Below are 21,605 nucleotides of genomic sequence, written 5' to 3'. Positions count from 1 at the left end.
ACATCAAGCATCTACTGCACTGACAGGCTCTCCATCGAACATTTCTGTCATACATTTTTTCTTTTTGATTATGAACCGCACATTCCTACAAAATAAAGAGGAGAATGATATCAAAGAGGGTGGTATATCACATTAACGGTCCGTGTATATTTTGGTCTTTGAATTTTCCTTCAGAAACCGAAATGAAAAATCAAAAAAACAAATAGTTATTTGATTTTCATTTCAAAATCCAAAAATGGAAAACATTTTCAGTTTTCAGGGTCATAAATGGAATTTACTGAATAGAAATGCTACTGAATTTTAATTTTCTCCTATCTAAAAATAAATAAAATACCAAGAAAACAAAGATGAAAAACTGGGGTTTTTTTTCCTGAAACTGGAAGTTGTCCTGGGTAAAAACTCTTCATTTCTCATGCTAAGTATACTAATTTGATTTTGGCGCCCATGCATTGAACAGTTTTTTTTTTGTTTGTCTGTTTCCTTACCCAGGACAGCTCCTGGTTTCAGGAAATGAAAAAAACGACTTTGCTTTTGTTTTATTTTTTTTTTGGAGCAAAAAAAAGGGAAGAGTAATGAAACTAATAGCTTGGTTTTCATTTATAATTTTTGAATTTTGAAATGGAAATCAAATTTAAAGACCAGAACGTAAATGGACCATGAACCAACAGAAAAACACTCGTACAACATTATAGAAGAGATAGGAAGCTTCTTTGTGAGAATTTGGTGTCTGTGATCTGGTCACTTTCCCCACTGGTGCTCACTTGGGCTGAGATGAAGCGACTACGATTATACTTAAGTGATTACACAGGATTACATATTTATTGTCATTCACATTGCCCCCTCTGGAGCTGTGTGAACCTAAACCTAAAAATATGCTCCCACTTAAGTCTTGCTAATGCTCTAATGCTCTTCTAATTCATTAAACATTTTATTCAGTTGCTATAAACTGCACATGGTTACGATATTCAATTACCAGGTGAGCATAAATTTATCATGCTTGTTGTCAAGCAGAGTGGTTTTGAATTGGCTTTAGCACTTAAACAAATTAAATGTCTTCTGTGGTTATTTTCAGTTAGAATGAGCTGCTGTAGTTTCCATAGATGAAGTGTTGATTGAGCTGTTCAATGGTGAACAGCTAGGGAGAGGCAAGTACACCATTATCGGTATCTGCTTAACCAACTAAATTATCTGTATGCATACTCGGAAGGGGCGGGGTTTAAACTGAACGTTTGTGTGGCCTAATCTGAAGTTGTTATTTAAACCTTTAATTGATATAGGTTAAACAGAGGATGCCATAATTGCTATTTACTAGATGAATTTTACAGAACAGCCTCAGAATTGAGCTTGCAGCCACCCAAGCTACCCAAATGAAGATACTGACACATTTTACTCTTATGATACACATAAAAATTACATTATCTGGACCGATACTCATTTAATTCGAATATTCGCCTCAACCCCATCAGTGTTCGTGAAACGATGGGTTAGAAGTAGCAGTTTTGAAGTCCAACTGATGTGACTGAAAGCCTGTCTGAGACATCAGTTCTTGGTGACCTTTTATGTTCTGCTCTTTCATTACGGCCCTGAGCTCTCAATGTATCTGAAACTAATTCTCAGGGTAACAAAATAAGTTTGAAATGCAACACAGGCCCATGGAAAAACAATATGGGGATCATCCAAGTTTCAAACTTTCACAACATCTGATGTATCAGTGTGGCAAGCATTAAGGGGCAAGTTGTTAAAATAACATTTATGAGACATTTATCTTGCCAATAGTCAGATTTTACTCCATCATAGCACAAAGGGGTAAACCAGAACTCAGATTCATCATTAATCAAGAGTTGTTTACGCGATAACTATTTTGACAATTGGTTAATCCCTTAAAGTTATTTTTAAGCAAAAATTTCAAACATTCTCTGTAGCTGTCTTCTCCGACATTAAGCTTTGCTGCTTTTCCTTGTGTAGTGTGACAGTTGTCAGTATTTTGGGTGTTTTGGAATGATGGGGCTGAGCTACTTGTAAATTTAACATCAGATTTCAGGAAATTTTCAAAGGCCTTTGTCGCTTTTTTCTGACATTTCGAAGACCAAATAATCAATTGCTTGAATCAAAGGAGTTACTGACACTGTGAGTAATCATTACAGGTCCATAATGATCACTGAATCATCTAAATGTCAAGATAACGAGCTTCCTTTACAAACGCTGGATCTATTTCTAAAAATCTGCTCTCTCTTCTCTAAGGGGTCTGTAAATAACAACTTTTACAAGACAAAAATATGACAAACAAACAACTAAACTGAAACCAAACAGTATTTTAGCTTCATTAATCTTGCAGACAAAGTTTAAAAAATAGAACAGATTGTTCTTTGTCAGCTCCACTGTACATTTTAGTAGTGAAGAGGGTGAAAATGTTGCAAGTCAAATTGCTCTTTGTACTTCCACTAATGTACTCAATGTTCTCTGTTTCGAGGAGTTCCCCAAACCCTGACACTCCGACAAACAGAAATTAGTTCAGTCTTGTCAAAAACTACGAAAACACTTCATGAACTATTCAGCCGTCTCCATTTGAAATAAAGGAAATGATGCTACTTCATCAATCTTTCATCTTTATTGATATATTCTAAAGAAAATCATCTTTGACACAGAGTGTGGTATTGGAGTAAGCTCTGAATAATTTGTCAGGAGTAAGTGGGACATGAATAATTAAGGTTGGGGATACACAGAGCTGTGTTCATCGGAGGAGTGAGGAGAGCGGGAACCTGCCACTTCCTGCTCTGTGCGCGGAGTTAATCAGCCTTCAAATGGAGCCTATTCATTCGTCGATGTCGTGTTTAAGTGTTTGTGAGCGGCATCGCCAACATTGTGTCATGTTGAACCTGTAATTTCAACATGTTATGTTAGTACTCTGATCATAGACGAACGCGATTGATTGGATTTAATTGAGACAATATTGGTGTTCAACGTCATGACACACACTTGCATATTTCCAGCATCATATGTGCACAGGTGGACATGGTGTCTCTGTGCCTCTCTCACACGTCGCTGTATCCATGAGAGACCATTTATTGTATAGAGACCCGGGCTGGAGGCTTCTGGAAAATGGAGTTGCCATGGCAACAGCAAGCCGTGAGAGATGCTGTTTGGTCTGTGGCGTGACGCTGTTGATGGAGGAGGGGAGGGGTGTGGGCGTGGGGGTTGCCCAAAGATGGGGATGAGGGAGAATCGCTGGGGTTTAAAGTTAGAATCTGTGTCTCCGGAGAGCTGGCCAACGACGTGACTCCGCCCGAGCTCAACGTGACCCAGAGTGTATGTGTGTGTGTGTGTGTGTCTGTTCAAACGGTATCTGTGTCTCTGGCGTCGATGGTTTCTGCATTTATTTACATCTGTTAGCAGCTTCACAGTCTGCTCCAGACAGTGTGTACAGTATGTGTGTTTGGGTGCATGTGTCCACACAGGAAGTCATTTGTCTCTCATTGTTCGCCTCATATCTGCAAATGTGTGATGTGTCCCTCATGAGTGTGTGTATATGTCTCTCTGTGTGTGTTTTATTGAATGTCCATTCACAGAAATTAGAGCCAAGGCACTCAAACCAGTTTAGAGAAACCTCCCTACAGAGAAAGCAAGTCTTTAAATGAAAATAAAGGGACAGTTTACCCAGAAATCAAAAATACATGTTTTTAATTTAACCTGTGGTGCTATTTATCAGTCTAGATTATTTTGGTGTGAGTTGCCAAGTGCTAACGATATCAGCCGTACTCACACATTTTATACTTTTATACTGTCAGTTTTATAATGTCAGTTTCTGTATATTTTGGATGGTATATAGTATAAGACATGTTTATATTTGCATGACTTATTATAATATTTCCATTAAAATGCAGGCTCAGTTATGTATCACAGCTATGCCAGTTTAATGCGCATGAAAAAAAGGATAGGATGATGTCGTGCTAGAAGACGACGAGAAGTCTGCGTAGGCAAGACAAGGCAAGGCAAGGTCAAGTGCGTAGGTGTGAATCGGAAAAAGTTTTAACCAGGGATTATTTTTCTGTTTTATGTAAGGAATAGGACGGTAGTGGATCAGACATGTGTAATGGCTGGACTTTGTCTGTTATATTTTCTTTACTTTTCTGATTTCCAAAATAAACAGTGTTAAAGTTTTTCCTGCCTCACGTGAGTGTTTGGATTTACAAATTGGAGCTGGCACACGAGTCAAAACCAAAACACCTTGCATTCTATGGCATGTTGATAGTAACTCCGGCCACTATAGTCCAGTATAATAAAACTAGATGGCACTTGGCTTGTGGTGCTCAAAGCACCAAAAAATACATTTGAAAAATTCAACAGCAATGTCTCTCTCCAGAAATCATAACTCAGTTAGTCAAGATAATCCACAGACCCTGTTATGAGCTGTTTGATGGAACTATTTTCTTTCTACCGAACTACATTGCCAACTGTGTTAAAAGTCAGAAGGAAGCATGCATTTACTGCTAGCTCAACTAGCACCAGTGAGATAGCTAATTTAACGTTTACATCTCACGCTGTCATAAGCATGGACCTCTCATACATGAGTAGATGCACGGTTCCATCTGCGTGATGGATGGCCTAAGTTAGTAAAAACGGGTCAAGTGTAAACTACATGATGAGCCCTTGGGTCCCTTAGTTGTGAAGCGCACACACACACACACACACACATACACATATGTACACACTTAAGATATGCACACATAATTAGGCATATACTGTGTGTGTGTGTGTGTGTGTGTGTGTGTGTGTGTTTGTGTGTGCAGCACCAGCAATGTGGTGAATTTTACAATGTGTGACCTCTGCTAATGTATTTGCAGAGTAAATAGGAGAAAGAGAAAGTGATCAGAAGTATGGATAGTTCAGTTAAAGTGAAAGTTAACAAGCAGCTGAGAGCAGAGCTGTCCATTTCACTGTCTGCTGAAATGACTGTGGACCTTTTTAGTACAACAACCTCATGACAACTGCACTCCTCGACATAAAGGCAAGCGATAATAGTTTGAGACAAGAAGGCTGCAATACTTAACAAACAACACCAGGACCCGACAACTGGCCAGCTACAGCCACAGTTTACCCACATTAGTACAAACACACAATGAAACAGGTGCTCAGCAGTGACCTGACTCCGAAATAAAAACCTTTGAAAAAGGGGCACGGCGGCCCAACACATACCCCAAATCCCCCTGAAAAAGCACTTGTACTCACCTATTTGAATGGTTTTCTCTGACTGGTTAGACCTGCAACCTGCAAAATATTTAAATATGACGGTTATCTAATGCTAGAAACAGCTAGCATCAGGGCTATGAGTTAGCTTTCCATAATTATTCATAAACTGGCTATCCACCCGGTAGAGACATGTATTTATTAGCAGCCTAAAACTTAGTCTACATAATACATGTATGCCTTGTCTTAAACATTACATCTAAAACTACAGCTAAAGGTTAGGATTATTTTGACCATTGTTATCCAGCTTGCTGCTAACGTTAGCTTACCTGCTACATGTCTGTTGACACACGCTGAGAGCAGCGGTGAGGGGCTTGGCCGGCGACTGTTTGAGAAAAAAAATCTCTTGTTCTTCTCTCTGCCGTTTTTTCTTGCAAGTGCTTTGTATTTGATATTACAACAAGTCATTGCGACCGAGAACCCTGTTTGGTCCACAAGTCACTGCAGAGATGTTAGTATTAGCATGACAGTACAATTCCACATCACTAAGATATTTTCTCTATCCTTGTTATTTCTTCCTCTATGGATAATTTGTGCCTGTACTATGTTCCACAAGCGAAAATAACAAATGGCTTTCGATAACTTATATAATTGAGACAACACTCAACTCACTCATGGTGTAATCCATAAACTAACACAAAGATGAAAATAACCAGCATAAACCCAAATTTTCTGAACAGAGGCGTTAGGAATAGTAACAGAAAGGGATATTTATGTGTGTGACCACAGCTGCTGTGTGTGACAACAGCAAACTTAACTGCAAACTAAAATCTTCTCAGCCCAGATCTAGGCATGATGGGAAATATAGGCTAGTTATTGGGACCGCGGTGAAAGGCTAAACGCCATCAAGACGCAGGATGAAGCAGAACATTTTGTTAGATAACAACATGTTGTGAATCATGGAAATGAGGATACCTCTATCTTTATTCATTCATCTTGACTTCTGGACTTTACCTTGCTCTTAAATTATTGGAAATGTTTGTAAACCTCTGGCATCCCCCCATCAGCTGTGCCGTGACAGAGCTACTAGCTTAAAAATGCAGGTAACGTTTGCGAATGTTAGTTAAATCTGTATATGGAAGAAGATTTTTTTTGTCAAAAGATACTTTAGTCGTAACAAGACAGAGCAAGCTAAGCATTTCTGTGTTTATATCTGGTGCATTTGTGTAGTTTTGGATACCCCACGATCTCTTGAAAGTATATGCACAAGTATCTGTTGCTAGGTCGTTACTAAGGTTCGACCTACTTGCTGAAGTGGTTAACTTTCCAGCAATTAGTCAGACTCGGTGTTTTTCTATGGAAATGGAGATAACAGTCACTGAGAGCTTTTTTATTTTGAGAGCTAATTGCCCCAAATCATGAATTTATTTTGATTATACATTTATATTTTGTTGGTAATAGTTGTTTAATCACAATATTACACTCAAAGCAAAGCACACCCTCTCATGCAGTATTGCTCAAATGTTTATCTTTATAAAATGGAATTGCAATGTAAAAAATGACATATAGTAGTTTTATTGCATGTCATTTTGCTACAACAATACAAAAGTATGACCATGGGTCCTCTCTCGCATCTGGTGGGGCCCACTCGCGCTATGATCCCTCATACAGTATGGGCCCCAGTGCACTCACATTGCCTGTCTATACTGTCTATACTTACACCTCTGGGTGGTACTATTGGCGGGTGCAGTTTGGTGGAACGAAAAAAATCTGTGGATTGTCTTGAAATGACTTATTTAGTTTTTCAAATGTATATTTTTGGCACTTTGAGCCCCACAAGCCAAGTGCCATTTAAATTAAACTGGAGAGAAGGCCGATATGGCTGATATCTCCAACACTCTACAACTCACACCAAAACTATCTAAATGAATTAACATAATTTCATAGAACATAACAGCCATATAAAAAAGATTTTTTTGCTAATTCCACCTTGTTTCAAGAAATTGACACTTGTGGAGGTGCCATCATAATTTACTGGCTGAGTCTCTCATTTATTTAATGCAAAACTTTATGGCTGAATATTAGAGACTTGTGATTCATATTTTGGAGCAGAGATATATCTGTGACCTCAGCGTAAAATTAGAGCAATAAAACTAAGAATATGAATAAATTTAAACAGTTGCTGTAGTGCCATAACTCCCACACTATGACTCCAGTAAAAACTGAACAAATGTTATTAACTCTGCTGTCTATACCATCTCGTTTGGCCTTTTTACAAAGCCTTATTTTAGCATATCAGCACCAAATCTGATAACTTACTAAACCCACTGCTACGCAATAAATCTGCACAGCTGCTGGATCATTATGATCACAGTTAAGAGATGAGGTAGATATATTTGGCAATAATCTCACAAACAATTTGTCATCGTGACACTTGCAACGTAATGCAGTTTTCATTCAGTCCTTATCAGTAAAAACAAAGCCAGAAAAGCAACACAAACACAGCTTTATTTGATCTTCAACAAATGATAACAGATCAGCTTAATAATGCAAAAGTTTAAAAACGATTGAAATAATTTTTTTTTTCATTTGTCCTTAATTTACACAGAAAGGTCTCATTAAGATACAAAAAAACTATATCAAAACACAGCAAAATGTGCAGGGAACAGGGACTAGAAAGAATCATGACAAATAAATAAAGTGAATTTGACTTTTCACAAGTTAATTGAAGTCTGACACGCAACACCTTTCTCCAATGATAGCTTTTGTCTTCATAGGGTTGTCCTATATTTTAGTTAATATACAGTATGTTTAAATTCAGTCAAATTGTGCAATTCAAAGACTATAAAGAACCGACATAAAAATTAGATTTTTTTATAGTATCTCTGAAAATGCTGACGTCTTCTGCAAACTAAAAATGATGCTCATAACAAGATAAGTCACTTGACAGCAGTTATCTTCTATCATTTCTAAAATAAAATTGTTCATAAAGTAACCAAAATCACACTATTGATTGTTCAGTACACCATAAAAACATCCATCTTAACAAGTCATTTGGACCCAGACACAGCCTTTGAGACTTCTTTTTCTTACAAGAAAAAAAATCAACAATAATTTCATTTTTCAGTGCAGTTTCCTCTTTTTATGGAACATTTTAGAGATTCTGGTCAATATAACGTCACAGTACTGAATGAGGTAGATTGCTGCACAAGTGTAACAACTGTCTGACTCGATAACAGACAATAATAATAAACTCTCAAGTCAAAACTCTTGTATTAACACATCATTTCTATTTAAGCTTATATGACTTTTCTCCAATGCAAATCTGCTTCTTTCAAACATTTTTTTGAATCAGTTTTCACCTTCATGTTACCGCAGAGTACCCAGTGGCATATTCTGTCTTGTTTCATTTGACACTCACTTCTATAAAATTCATGAAATGTGGGGAAACTGCACTGGGAACAAGATGAATCATCCCACCACAGCTAGCTGAATTCCTTTTTAAGATTAATACTTTTTCAAGGCTGAATAAGCGAATAAATGACTTGTTGGGAGGGGTTTTTATAGGGCAACCATTATATATATAAAAAAAATAGTTGTGTTTAGCAACATTTGAGTAAACTTAAGATATCTCGCATGCTCACTGACTCAGACTCTGATTAAAAATGTTGGTTGCTCACTGTGACTGTGTGGGAGCTGCAGCCTCTCTGCACCCAGCGGGGAGGCTCGGACACCGTGACTCTGCTCGTTGCGCTCTGTGGTGTCCACGGGCACGCAGACCAAACCTGGCCACCATTCAGCAGCAAATCCTTTAAAGGAACACTCAACATTTTTAGAAAATAGGCTTATTTTTGTAACATACCCATAGTACGACAAGGGGTCCAGGACCAACTTCATTTTTGTTAGCCTAGCTTAGCAGAAAGACTGAAAGCAGATGGCATGGTTAGCCTGGTAAGCTTATACCAGTGACCAGAGGTAGCCTCTGCTCCTCATTGTGAAGTTTCCTACTCGACACATTTTCCTTATTATATATATATTATATTATACAAAACCTTGGTGACTCATGGATGTGTTGCTGGCTAGTTTAGATGCTGATAATATACAACATAAAAATGTAAAAAAAGAGCATTTTAGAGTTGTTAAAATGTGTATTTTTAGCTCTCAATCAAGGCTAACTACCTTATTTCCTCTTTGTGCCATTACAGACACACTACTTCAAGCAATCTGGCAGTTGAAAAATATTTGTCTAAATTCATGTATGTGTTTCCAGAAGGAAATAGATGCAGGGTTTAGCCTATCTTAGCAGAATGCACTGCTCATCATTGTCACTTTTGGCAATGCGATGCACTTCAGCTGCGTTTTTAGAGCGGTTGCGGCTGGCCTGATGCATCTCGGTGTGATCGTCCCCTTAGCGTTGTAAGGTTATTAAAAGGATAGCCTGTGCCCCACATTATGAAGTTGCCTACTTGACACATTTCCCTCTGAACCAAACCCAGGTGACCCATGAATGTGTTTGTGGCTAGTTTAGATGCTAATAACATACAAACTGTTAAAAGGAGCATAGAAGTACAGCTTTCAGCAACTCCAATGTTGTATCATCATAGGTGTAGTTTTTGGGCTCAGGGGGCATTATAATGCAGGAAATTGAGTGTTTATTAATGCTCAAACTTTTTTGAGGAGGACCCCCAACCCTCTGTATCATATGTGACTCCCCCAAATGTTGAAATCACACCTACACCCTTGTTTTTTAATGATATATCCCCCCTTTTTTTGTTTTTTTCAGCTGCGTGCACCAGCAGTCAAGAATGGACCATGAGTCAAACTGTACAAGAGCTTCACCTGGTAAGCATCAGGGTATTGATTTTCCAAACTGGTGAGTAGGAGTCAATACTACGTTTAATATTTTCTGTTTTTCTATCTGTGTGTTTGTGCTCTGCAGGGTGTTTTGGGAGGTCTGTGCAGTGGGAAGTCTGCTCTGGTCCACAGACACTTGACAGGAAGTTATCTGCAGCTGGAGAACGCTGAAGGTTAGTTTCACAGGTTCTTATCTAAATCCCGTGTGTGTGTTGTTCTATGATGATGTAGGTGCACAACTGATAATGGAGCTTAATAACATTAATGCTTGCTACCTTCTATTTAGATGATCCAGGGCCATGCTATTAATGTTATTATGTGCTTTTCCTGCTATAACGAGTCAAACTACAAACTGTGAAAAAAAAATATATAATCACTGTTAATTCCTATTGTGTATTTGCAGGGCGCCAGTACATTAAGGACGTCCTAGTTGATGGACAGAGCCACCTGTTAATAATCAGAGAAGAAACCGAACTCCCGGGTGCTCAGGTGGGTTTGAACTTGGTTAACATGGACAACTAATTAAATCTTAATATCAGCCTCCTTCGATTCTTAATGCCCTTCTTCTTCTTTTCCCATCTCTTCAGTTTGCAAGTTGGGTAGATGCAGTGATCCTGGTTTTCAGTTTGGAAAATGAAGCCAGCTTCCAGGAAGTTTACAGAATCTACCACCAGCTCGCTCTCCACCGGCCTGTTTCTGAGATACCCTTCATAGTAGTCGGCACACAGGGTAAGACACTCACATGCAGCATGTGCTTGGATTCAAGTGTGTGCAGCACTGAACTTATATTTGTGATTAATGCTTTTTACAGATAAGATCAGCAGCACCAACCCCAGAGTAATAGATGACGCCAGGGCCAGACAGCTCTGCTCAGACGTGCGGCGCTGCACGTACTACGAAACCTGTGCAACATACGGCCTCAATGTGAACAGAGTCTTCACTGATGGTATGTGTGCAAACCAGGCCATTAACCACTTAAAACGTGGAGTGAAATCACTTTCCTAGCGCTGCATTCAGATGCCTTTCACGAGTATTTAAACCATGAACCCTGAGCAAATTGATGCAGTTTCTTTCAAAAACATGGGAAACGGGCAATAAGCAACTTGGTCATAAATATTTCATAAGTTGCAATAACACCTTTTTAAAAGAGTTAGGGAAAAATGTCTAAGAAAGAAAAGACAAAATGTAGAATATATATATATTACACATTTGACCGTATGTTACAAACTTTTTTTTCTTTTTTTAATTTTCAGGTCATTTTGTTGTGTTGTTAATTTCTTGCTAAGTTTTGGGTCCAAGATATCAAGATAATTGCTCAGGTATTAAAGGGCTAAGGGTTCTGCTGCAGAAGATGAAGTAATATGAAGGTTGCATGTTTGTTTTAGGGCTAATCTTTCAAGGGGTGTTGTATTTATTTCCTGTTTTTTTTTTGTTCCACAGCTGCTCAGAAGATCATGACCGCCAAGAAGCAAGCTGCTCTACTGGCTTCCTGTAAATCTCTCCCCAACTCTCCCAGTCACTCTGGTGGCTCCACCCCAGTGTCAGGTGTCTTTCCAGGACAGGTAAAGCTGTTGCGCACCATCTGTTCCACACTGTGCGAAAAAAACTTGTGTCATTTTCATGTCCCTTTTCTTACCAAGTATACTACATATTTTAGTTGTGCTCTCAGGCTATTTTTAAAGGCTGTCAGCTTGTAACAAACTCAATTATCTTCATTTTCTGCTCAATTATCACTTCATCGCTCCCACCCGGCTGCGGCTCTCACCTCTCTTCAGGCCAGTAACGGTGGTCAGAGCAGTGATTACTCCTCATCACTTCCCTCCACTCCTGTGATCAGTCATAAAGAAATTGGCAAGACATTAAGAGGGGAGAAGCAGGAAAGTGCCACGCCGGGGTCAGTCCGCAGTGCCACGCGGAGACGCACCCCCAGATTTGCGGTATTTAATAAACTGTGCTTGAGCACCCTTTTATTTTTATGTGCTATCCCTTTTCAGTTTTTTTCTTTTTTCATTTTAAGTCATGATACAGATTTGGCTGTACTGTGCAGCTTTAATAAGGCTGAATGGAACTGATGTTCAACTAATTTCTATCGATATCACTCATATTAATAAGCCAGCTTTTGCAGTCAGCAGAAAGTCACATTTCCAAATACTTTTTATGGCTTTGTAATGAAATGCACAGCAATTCATAAGGAAAACTCACATGATTCATGAGTTCTAAGTTATATTCTTTAACCAATTACCCAATTCTTGCCTCTATTGCTTTTATTGCTTCTCTTGTACTCTGTTTAGGGTCGGAGAGGCAGTGACTCAAACAGAAGGAGTGCGGACTGTAAAGGAGATCTGGGCAGTGGACGCTGCATTCCTATCAAACAGGTACAGATTTGCAGAAACAAATGTGATGTATCTAATGACCCTCTGCAGAGGACAACACAGCAGCAGTCATTACAGATCAAATGTGTGAAGGCAGCTTCATCATGCGGAGCGATGAAGTGTTGTGATCTCCCATATTGGCCTGATGAATAGGATAGTGGGTGTTTTTGGCAGCCGGCAGTCATCATGCTGCCGAAATGTGCGAGATGAACACACGAGACATTTGCAATAAATTTTCACTCTTCGGTTTTTGTCACCTCCATCAGGGCATCTTGCTGAAGCGCAGTGGGAACTCGCTCAACAAAGAGTGGAAGAAGAAGTATGTCACGCTGTCCAACGACGGCATACTGTCCTATCACTCCAGTGTCAATGTGAGTCAGCGTGATGACGGGGCTCGAAATCATAATGCTGCTACTGCAAGCCCCAGTGACAGCTAGAGGATGATGTGTAATGGCTGATGTTTGGCTTGGCAGGACTACATGCTGAATGCCCCCGGGAAGGAGATGGACCTTCTGCGAGTGACAGTGAAGGTGCCAGGAAAGCGGCCACCTCGTGCTGTACCTGCCTGCGGCCTTCCAGTCGGCCTCAACGGACGCGTCAAAGATGTGCCGGGACCTGAGGGTGTCAGCCCAGGTCAAAGAATAAACATATATTTATTTATATATTCTTTAGAGGCTTTAAAAAACGATAGAAAGCTTAACTTATTCATTCAACTAAATGTGTGCATAAAAAAACTATAAAAAACTAGAAAAGTGCAGATCTCCTCCAAGTAGCCACCCAGGCTGATTGTGGACACTCATGAAAATTCTTGTAATTTCAGCAGACACACCACAGCATATTTCAGAAGCATCCTAGGAGCTAATAGAAACACATGCCTCATCTATTATTGACAGAGTCACGGCTCATTGCACAGAGCAGATCGAGTTTTCCTGCTAACATGCCCTGTATGTGAAATATAGACACAATATAAATATGAGGATTTATGTATTTTTAATAAAGAAAACACAGCCAGAAATCTTCGATCCATGTAATTCAGAAATTAATTCATTAATTAACTTTGTCTGCAGGCTACAGCATAACAAAGTATGAAATAGCAACAATAAAACACAATTAAAACAGACACAAAAAAACAGAAATCATTTAACTACATAGCCTTCTTACTTACTTACAGTAGAGGCATGAAAATTAAGGAAAATGAAATCAACAAAATCTGCAAGTCTACAAAATCAGGCAAGTAAACATGCTGAAAGATTCCCGGTGTGATATAACACTGTAAACAGAACAAAACCGGCTCACAGCTGGGCCGGCTGGAAATATCCCTCCTGGCTCGCTTAGTAGAGACAGTGGCAAAGAACAAAAACAGGGACTGATTCATCTGGTAGTTTGCCTGACTTCATTGATCATAACACATCAGGTATGGAATTTGTCTAAAAATGCTCCACTTCAAAACGAGACCAAACTTTTCTATGGATGTTGTTTTTGAGCCACAGCGAAGTCCATAATGCGGCTGGCAACACAGTAAGGCCTGATGTATTTGGTCGAGCCAAAAACCAAAAACATTGCAGCCCCCACTGGCCGATGTATAAGTATTCAGCAGTTAATGACAATATGAAACAGTCAATCAAACAGTTTTTTTTCAACAACTGTGTTTAACTGCAACCACGAAAGATCCTTGAGCATACGTGTTTTTAGCTAAGTCGATTTCAGAAAAATTTTTAGCCTCTACACACTCCTCTGAGAGGAGTGAGTGGTTAATGATGACATAAAAAAGTCAATAAAACAAGTTTTTAACATTTGTAAATCACCTCAGCCATGAGAAGTCATTGGCCATACAGTCATACTTGGGCACACAAAACACATATTAGGCCTATTGGTCCAGTAGTTTGCGAAATTAGCTGTGGTCTCATGCACACACACGACCATACATATACAATGTAAGTATTGTTTCCTAAGAGAAATTATAACAATAGACTTTCCTTGTACAAATGGCGAGACCCTGGCATGGCTCTTTGTCCTGGTCCTTTTCTTTTTTTGAGCTGAGGTGCATGTTCTAAATAATTAAAATAAAACAATTATAAAAAGAGGTGGTGTTGGGGGTTCTGAAATACAATAAATCCACTGTTCCTTGGTTGGTAAGACTTTGTGAATAGGGGTCAGGTTTCTGTACAAGAGAGGGAAAAAAATTGCAAGGGAATGCAAAATCTTTGTAAAAGGACAAAAGAGCATCATAAGGGATTTTGCAAAACTTGCAAAAAGTGTGTGAAAGACTTCAGGACTTCCTCGGTCATGTATCTTTTATTTTCTCTGCAGTTCACACAGAATCAGTAATGTATTTTTTTTTAATAACAGTAGCTCTGCTTTTACATTTGATGTTTGTCTAAATGACTCCATTATAAAGTGCATGCTTGCTATCATCTCTTTAGTCCCTGTAAGCGCCAGCAGCCTCCTGCAGGTGGAGGAAATGGAAGGGCTGGGTGGTGCACTGTTCCTGCGGGGCAACAGAGGCGTGCAGCGGTGTCCCTCGACACTATCTAACCACGCTCAAAGTGTCGGTGAGTAAAGGAACTTTATCAGTGCATATATTAAGCTTAAATTCATGTTTTGTACCAGATGTATATTTAATTTTTTAGTGTTTTTGTTTGATCCAAGCGGCAACCTCCGAGGCTGGGAAATGAGGCCAAAGTACCAAAAACTGCAGTTCATGGAATGGCCACTTGAGACCCCCAATGAAAAAAAATGGGTCGCTCTCAATAGCTAATTTCAACATTCATAAAAACAGTATGGGAGATGACTTGTTTTTATATCTCCCCTGTTTACATTTTACCAAGGCCCAAATTATGCATGTTTAAGAGCGCGGCCTCTTGAGTAACAGGCTGACTGCAAGGTCTCACCACAGTCTTAAGTCATATCCACCTTGCGCGCCCAAATAAAGTTGCTTCTGGAGCCACAAAAATAGATGGCAACAGTAGAAATACTGAAATCGAGGCTTCAAAATGGCAGTCTAAAAAGGTCATGGTAGCTATGTCTGTTATTTATACAGTCTACTGTTTGATCTCTTTGCCAGACTCTGCAGTTGAGGGCGTGTCCAGCTCCTCCTCCACCAAAGACGTAGGCTCCTCCTCCCCAGTGACAGACAGGAAGAAGCATCGCAGAAAGAAGAGCATGAACCAGAAAGGAGATGCAGCCGTTGGCCAAGCTGATGGTAAAAGCTAAGGAATCCATACGTTTTTTCATATTAAGCATTTAGCAAGTCCACAACGATAAAAGCAACAATCATACTCTACTAAGCTTTACATTAGATTTGCCCAATTGTTTCAACATTTCTAATTTCCTCTCTTTTTTTTTGTTGTTTGCTTTTCTGTGACTTTTTCTATCTTCTCATACAGCCAAGCGCAAAATGTGGAAACTTAAAAGCTTTGGTAGCTTAAGAAACGTAAGCAAGACAGGTAATGTTGATCCGTCAGGTTTCATCTTTAAAACTCTGACTGACCCTCAGCGCACGAGAGTCTCTCTGCTGTTCCTGTGCTTTCCTGTCACATTTGGGGGGGGGGGATTTATATCCTATCAAGCGTTTGCTGTAGAACGACTACATTAAGTATATATACTGTATGTCTACATTTTCGCTGACATAAAAAGACTAGCTTTTGCCGAATAGTGGTCAGACATGGATTCTCAACTGCATGGATGCATGCAAACTGAAACAGTCTTTTTGGTTCATAATGGTAAATTATTAATGATGCATCTACATTTGCGTGACTGCTTTAACTTTCCAAACGAGCAAAAACAATCCCTGATGAAAAATCTCTTGTTTCTATCATGTTTTTCTGTGTCAGATGAGGACAACTTTGACTTTCTCATCGTGTCAAGCACCGGCCAGACGTGGCACTTTGAAGCCCAGAGTGTGGAGGAGAGGGACTCTTGGGTCCAAGCCATCGAGAGCCAGATCCTGGCCAGCCTGCAGCTGTGCGAGAGCAGCAAAAACAAGGCGAGCATGAACAACGCCATAATAAAATATACAAATGATCAAATATTATGAATACTTTCACGTTTCGCGCGGATGCAATGCCATTTTTGGTGCAGCGCAAGATGCACCTTTATTGCAATGATGTGTTCCTGCTTGCAATGAGGAGTGCAGTCAGACACACTGAGGTTGTATTTATGCAGATCAGGTGCTGTAGCGCAATACTGGTACCCATATTGGCATGAAATAGTGTCTGTATTTCCATCTGCTCAGAGCAGCTCTTGCTGCGAGTCTACAGAACAGTTCTTTAGGCTTTTGTTGGCAGAGTCGCACACAGAATATAAGGGATAAGCTGTTCCACACATTTCTTATACTACATGAAATGTAAATTCAAATTTGAAAAGAAACTTTATCTACCCTTGAGAGTACGTTTGGAGGGCCGTCTAATCATTTAGTGTGCTGTGTATTTGCACCCTGGGACTGCTGGATAAGACCAGTTATCTCTCAGGAGAAGCTGGCCCAGGAAACTGCAACTGCTTTTAAAAGGGATGAGGGCAGCTAATTTGATCGGCCATTACCAAAAAACCCACCCCATCTCCAGAAGTGTATGTGGCAAACTAACAGTAACTGTCCACTAATGGACTGCGCTGGTTTCTCTTCTTGAGTGGGGCGTACGTCCTGGTGTGGAATTAGTTCAATTATCTCCAAAGATGATAATTGCCGCTAATATAATGATCCTGAATAATTACTCTAATCCCATGATGCATTTCTTTCTAAGTGTTATAAGAATTGCATGTCCTCAGAGACACAAACCAATAATTTAACAGCTTTAACTGCTAATAATAATGATTAAAGTCATCCACCACTGCTTTCTCACTTGGAGATTTGGAAATTATAATCATTGTTATTCGTAATGAGAGCAGTTATCAGAGCTCATATCGCAGCTGGTGTTACTCTCATGTTAAACCGTATACTGTGTGTTTTCCACAGGCTCGCAAGAACAGCCAGAGTGAGGCAGTGGTTCTGCAGGCAATCCGCAACGCGAAGGGCAACAACTTCTGTGTTGACTGTGATGCTCCAAGTCAGTGTTATTTTTCATTATAACTTTCTGACTTATTCACTTAAATAATGACAGATATTACCTAAGTGCTTTACTGAATCTTAACCATGTTCTCATCCCATAAGTTTTTTACATTGGAAGGAAAAATATTAGCAAATAAAAAAAAAAATGTTTGGAACCTGGAATGACATCAGTTTTCTAGTGCTGCATTCAGATGCATCTAACGTGCATTTAAACCTAAGCAAGTTGGTTTGATTTCTTTTGAAAACATGGCTAGAAAGGCAATGAACAGCTTGGCAAGAGATGCCCTGCAAACTGCAAGACATTAGAAAAAGAAAAACCTAAAAGACTTGCAAGGAGATAATAAAAATAATAATAAAATAGGGAAAATGTCCAGAATACTTTATTTATGATGACGATGATGATAATGATGATGATGATGATTATTATTATTAGTAGTAGTAGTAGTAGTAGTAGTAGTATAAGTATTATATCTATTTTTTTTATATCAATTCAATTTGCTCAGGTTTTAAGGGGTTAACTAATTAGAAAGGGACGTTAAAACATTTTGACATATGGGCTATAAAATTAACTAATATGTAATAAATGTGGTGCTTCCAAGTGGCATTATTATTTAGCCCTTCCAGGATGTTATGATCAAATGCAACAATTAATGCGAATTTCGCCAATCCCCTTGAATTCTGCATGATGTTGCAATTTTGTCCAATCACTGCAACTTTATTGCAAATTTCACTATTTGAAACAGACAAACTGAAATTGTGTTGCAGAGCTGCATGCAGGGCGTTAATGTGCTCAGACCCTTGGCCCTCTGTCTCTGTGTTTATCATGAGATTATTGCTGCAGGAGTGTGAGCTCCACGCCTTGGAGAAAGGCACACACACATTGACTGGGCAAACTGTTAGTGTCACATGGCTAACATTACCCAACACTTATTAAAACTAGCCAACGGTTATTTCCGGGTATAACGACAGAGTTGAGCCATTTTGGTGTCGGTGTGAACATATAGTCCCAACAGTGTCACACTAGTGTTGGATGTAAGCGGCTGCTGCTGTGTTAGTTTGTACTAACTGGACAGAGAAAGCAGAGGGAGAGCCTCTCAGAGAGACAGTGTTTCAGCACAGCATCAAACGTCAGCAACAGCTGATTGTTGCCCCCCCCCCCCCCACCACCACCACCATCACAGACTGATTCTAATTCTGTTCGAAACACCAAATGCTTATAATAATAGGCTCTGAATCTGAGAAAGCATTGCAACTATTTTTGCATTTTTCACTTGCCCCTGCAATTTTGCACAAAAGGTGTAAAAACAATGTAACATGCATTGTCATTTTTGCATCACAGTCAACGGCACTCAGAAAGCTGCTATAAGAGATCAGGCACTTCTGGCTGCAACACAAGCCAAAAGCCTGCAAAATCCTGGAGGGACTGGTTATTGTTGGTGCAACAGCGCTATCCTTTCTTTATATGTTGCGCAATCGTTGACACACTTGCTTTGTGCCTTCATTTTCCCGGGAGATCATACCTGATGGTAGACAGAATCGCACTGTAAAAGTGAGACGTATAGGGAGCCAGACTAAACACCAGTGGTGTATTTCTTCTAAATCCATCACATTGTGCAGTCAACATTTACTTCATTATGGTAAGTTAAAGGAAAAAACTTATATTTCGACTTTAATGTAAGCAAAGTGCTAGTAATATACCCCATAATTAAAATCAGTGTCTTTGATATTTCTAAATCAAACAAAGATAGATCAAATGTGTAATAGTCTCCTAAAGTTGGAACGTTTCAAAGGGTCGGAGTTTCAGGGGAATACTGTGTTTGGCACATTGGCCACACATTAAACAGGCCTGTTTTAAAACCCGTCCAAACAGGATTTCACACAACTTCAGTCACTGTTGCTGCATGACTTGGCCTATGTATTTAAATGTCACACGACAAATTTAAATCGCAGAAATCTGTCATCCATATGCGCATAGTTCAGTTTCTAATAAAGTGGCAGCCTAATTTGCTGTGTGTATCCCGTCTAGATCCAACCTGGGCCAGTCTGAACCTGGGCGCACTCATATGCATCGAGTGTTCAGGGATCCACAGAAACCTGGGGACCCACCTGTCGCGTGTTCGCTCATTGGACCTTGATGATCTGCCAAGGGAGCTCACGCTGGTGCTCAGCGCCATTGGCAACCACATGGTCAACAGTATATGGGAGGCACGCACGCTGGGCCGCCGTAAACCAGCACCTGATGCTACACGGTAAAGATCATAATGTTATGAGATGTAACATTATTGATGTGCTGCCGTACAGATTTTTACAGTATGTAGGTGGGAGTTGCATACATGGAAATGATGTGTGCTTACAAGTTTCAGCAAAGAGAAATTGTTGTCAAGAAACTAAATGTATTTCACTGAATATTCATCATTTCTGTTTGCTCTCTTTGTTTGTTCAGTGAGGAACGGGAGTCGTGGATCAGGGCCAAGTATGAGCAGAAACTGTTTGTGGCGCCGTTGCCCCCTCCCACTCCTGGCGAGGGCCCAGACATCACACTGTCTGGCCGTCTTCTGTTGGCAGTGATGGAGCACAACCTCCCCAAGCTGCTGCTCCTTTTGGCCCACTGCACTAAGGAGGACATTAATGCCCCTCTCAGCCTGGCGCTCTCCTGCAGGTCACTCCTGGCGCTGCGACTGCCCGGCTCTGCCCTGCACGCTGCCTGTCAGCAGGCTGATGTGGTGATGACGCAGCTTCTTGTTTGGGTATGTTTCCCTCCCACTTTGTTATAGCAATCGATAAAACCTGTGTGTGGCTGGTCTGATTCATATCACCACAGAGGTGCAATGCATAGGAGCAGAGATAATGTTACAGTGAAGGTTCACTATGGACATGGTGTGAAATGATTTTAAATTTAGTGTAAAATATCATGTTGCGTTATGCAAAACTGGCAAGATAATAAATGTTACCCTTCAAGAACCTCTAAGTAATTCCCTCAGCAAAAAAACAAAAGGCTTTAAAACCGATGACTCAGCAGACCACTCAAGGTGATCTATAAGTGTGAAAGGCACTAAAGCTCACTGAGACACACACTGTTGGGATTATTTAAGACGGCCCTGTCAGTTTGAAGTAGCAATTTATTCCACTTGCTAAAACCTCCTTAAAGGAATACTACACCCTCTTAATGACCATTTTGTGTATCAATTACTTACCCCCGTTACACTGAATTTAGAAAGAAGCTTAATTTTTATCGCATGCCTCCACAGCGAATGGAGAATTAAAAAATGAACTAAATTCATTTTCAATTTGCAGTAATTGGGGACCATTTAATATCAGCAAAACTATAACAAAACAACTAAATGAGACCTGGATTATACTGCATGAGTTTTATGAGAGCTTGTAAACAGATGTTTTGATTTAGTTTTGCCATTGTTACAAATGGACCCCTATGACTTTAATTCATCAAGAATTTTTTTCTGTTTTTGGATTCTTTGTTCACCATGGAGGCATGCAAGAAAAACTTATTTTTTTTCCCACAAATTCAGTGTAGGTGAGGTGAGTAATTGATATACAAATAGTCATTTTTGTGAGTGAAGTATTCCTTTAAATATAGAATATTGCACATATTGATTTTTTTCCTCTTAATTCTCTTCAGTACGGCTGTGATGTTCGGCACCGGGATGCTCAGGGGCAGACTGCTCTGGTTCTGGCTCGCAGTGCTGGCAGCCAGGAGTGTGTCGACATCTTACTCCAGCACGGGTGCCCGAATGAACCGGCCTCTTCTTCCTCCTCCTTCTCTGTTGCCACGACAGTCGGTTTTGCAGCAGCCGCCACACCCAGCTTCCCTGTTGCCATGACGCCGAGCCTGACGGTTGCCACGACACTCAAGATCTCGCACAAGAGTGGCGGCACCAGCTTGAGCTACAGCACCTCGAGAAGAGCAGTGTCATAATCGAAATGTGGTGTGGTAAAGTGTGTGTGTGTGTGTGTGTGTGTGTGTCTGTGTGTGAGAGAGATAGAGAGACGCTTTGCCCTCATACTGTCCTGGCCTGCAGGACGGATGAACCAGATGTTGCACTCCCCGAGGCTTTAAGGGTGTGTGTGTGTGTGTGTGTGTGTGTGTGTGTGTGTGTGTGTGTGTGTGTGTGTGTGTGTGTGAGAGTGAGTGA

General features: G+C 40.1%; 1 protein-coding gene and 1 long non-coding RNA gene across 2 annotated transcripts in view; one reads left to right on the top strand and one right to left on the bottom strand.

The window, feature by feature from the left end:
* The window catches only part of LOC121953315 (uncharacterized), a 26,155-nt gene extending 20,241 nt beyond the window's left edge, over positions 1–5,914 (bottom strand). The window contains exons 1-2 of the long non-coding RNA XR_015777959.1: positions 5,514–5,914; positions 5,227–5,265 (exon numbers count right to left, since the gene is read on the bottom strand). This is a non-coding gene — a long non-coding RNA (uncharacterized LOC121953315). The remainder of the gene's footprint in view (positions 1–5,226; positions 5,266–5,513) is intronic.
* LOC121953310 (arf-GAP with GTPase, ANK repeat and PH domain-containing protein 1-like) overlaps positions 1–21,605 on the top strand; it is a 25,146-nt gene extending 3,541 nt beyond the window's left edge. The window contains exons 3-20 of the mRNA XM_042500322.2: positions 9,968–10,026; positions 10,124–10,211; positions 10,442–10,527; positions 10,626–10,767; positions 10,850–10,984; positions 11,479–11,600; positions 11,814–11,975; positions 12,330–12,413; positions 12,677–12,781; positions 12,884–13,043; positions 14,834–14,962; positions 15,475–15,612; positions 15,797–15,856; positions 16,244–16,395; positions 17,362–17,452; positions 19,481–19,703; positions 19,898–20,201; positions 21,092–21,605. Coding sequence (XP_042356256.2) covers positions 9,968–10,026; positions 10,124–10,211; positions 10,442–10,527; positions 10,626–10,767; positions 10,850–10,984; positions 11,479–11,600; positions 11,814–11,975; positions 12,330–12,413; positions 12,677–12,781; positions 12,884–13,043; positions 14,834–14,962; positions 15,475–15,612; positions 15,797–15,856; positions 16,244–16,395; positions 17,362–17,452; positions 19,481–19,703; positions 19,898–20,201; positions 21,092–21,388 — 2,537 coding nt within the window. The 3' untranslated portion in view covers positions 21,389–21,605. The remainder of the gene's footprint in view (positions 1–9,967; positions 10,027–10,123; positions 10,212–10,441; positions 10,528–10,625; positions 10,768–10,849; positions 10,985–11,478; positions 11,601–11,813; positions 11,976–12,329; positions 12,414–12,676; positions 12,782–12,883; positions 13,044–14,833; positions 14,963–15,474; positions 15,613–15,796; positions 15,857–16,243; positions 16,396–17,361; positions 17,453–19,480; positions 19,704–19,897; positions 20,202–21,091) is intronic.

Source organism: Plectropomus leopardus, chromosome 2 (assembly GCF_026936395.1).
Source record: "Plectropomus leopardus strain MGB_pleo_1.0 chromosome 2, ASM2693639v1, whole genome shotgun sequence".
Taxonomy (NCBI): domain Eukaryota; kingdom Metazoa; phylum Chordata; class Actinopteri; order Perciformes; family Serranidae; genus Plectropomus; species Plectropomus leopardus.
Note: the sequence above shows the minus strand (reverse complement) of the source record. Positions and strands in the feature narration are given on the sequence as shown.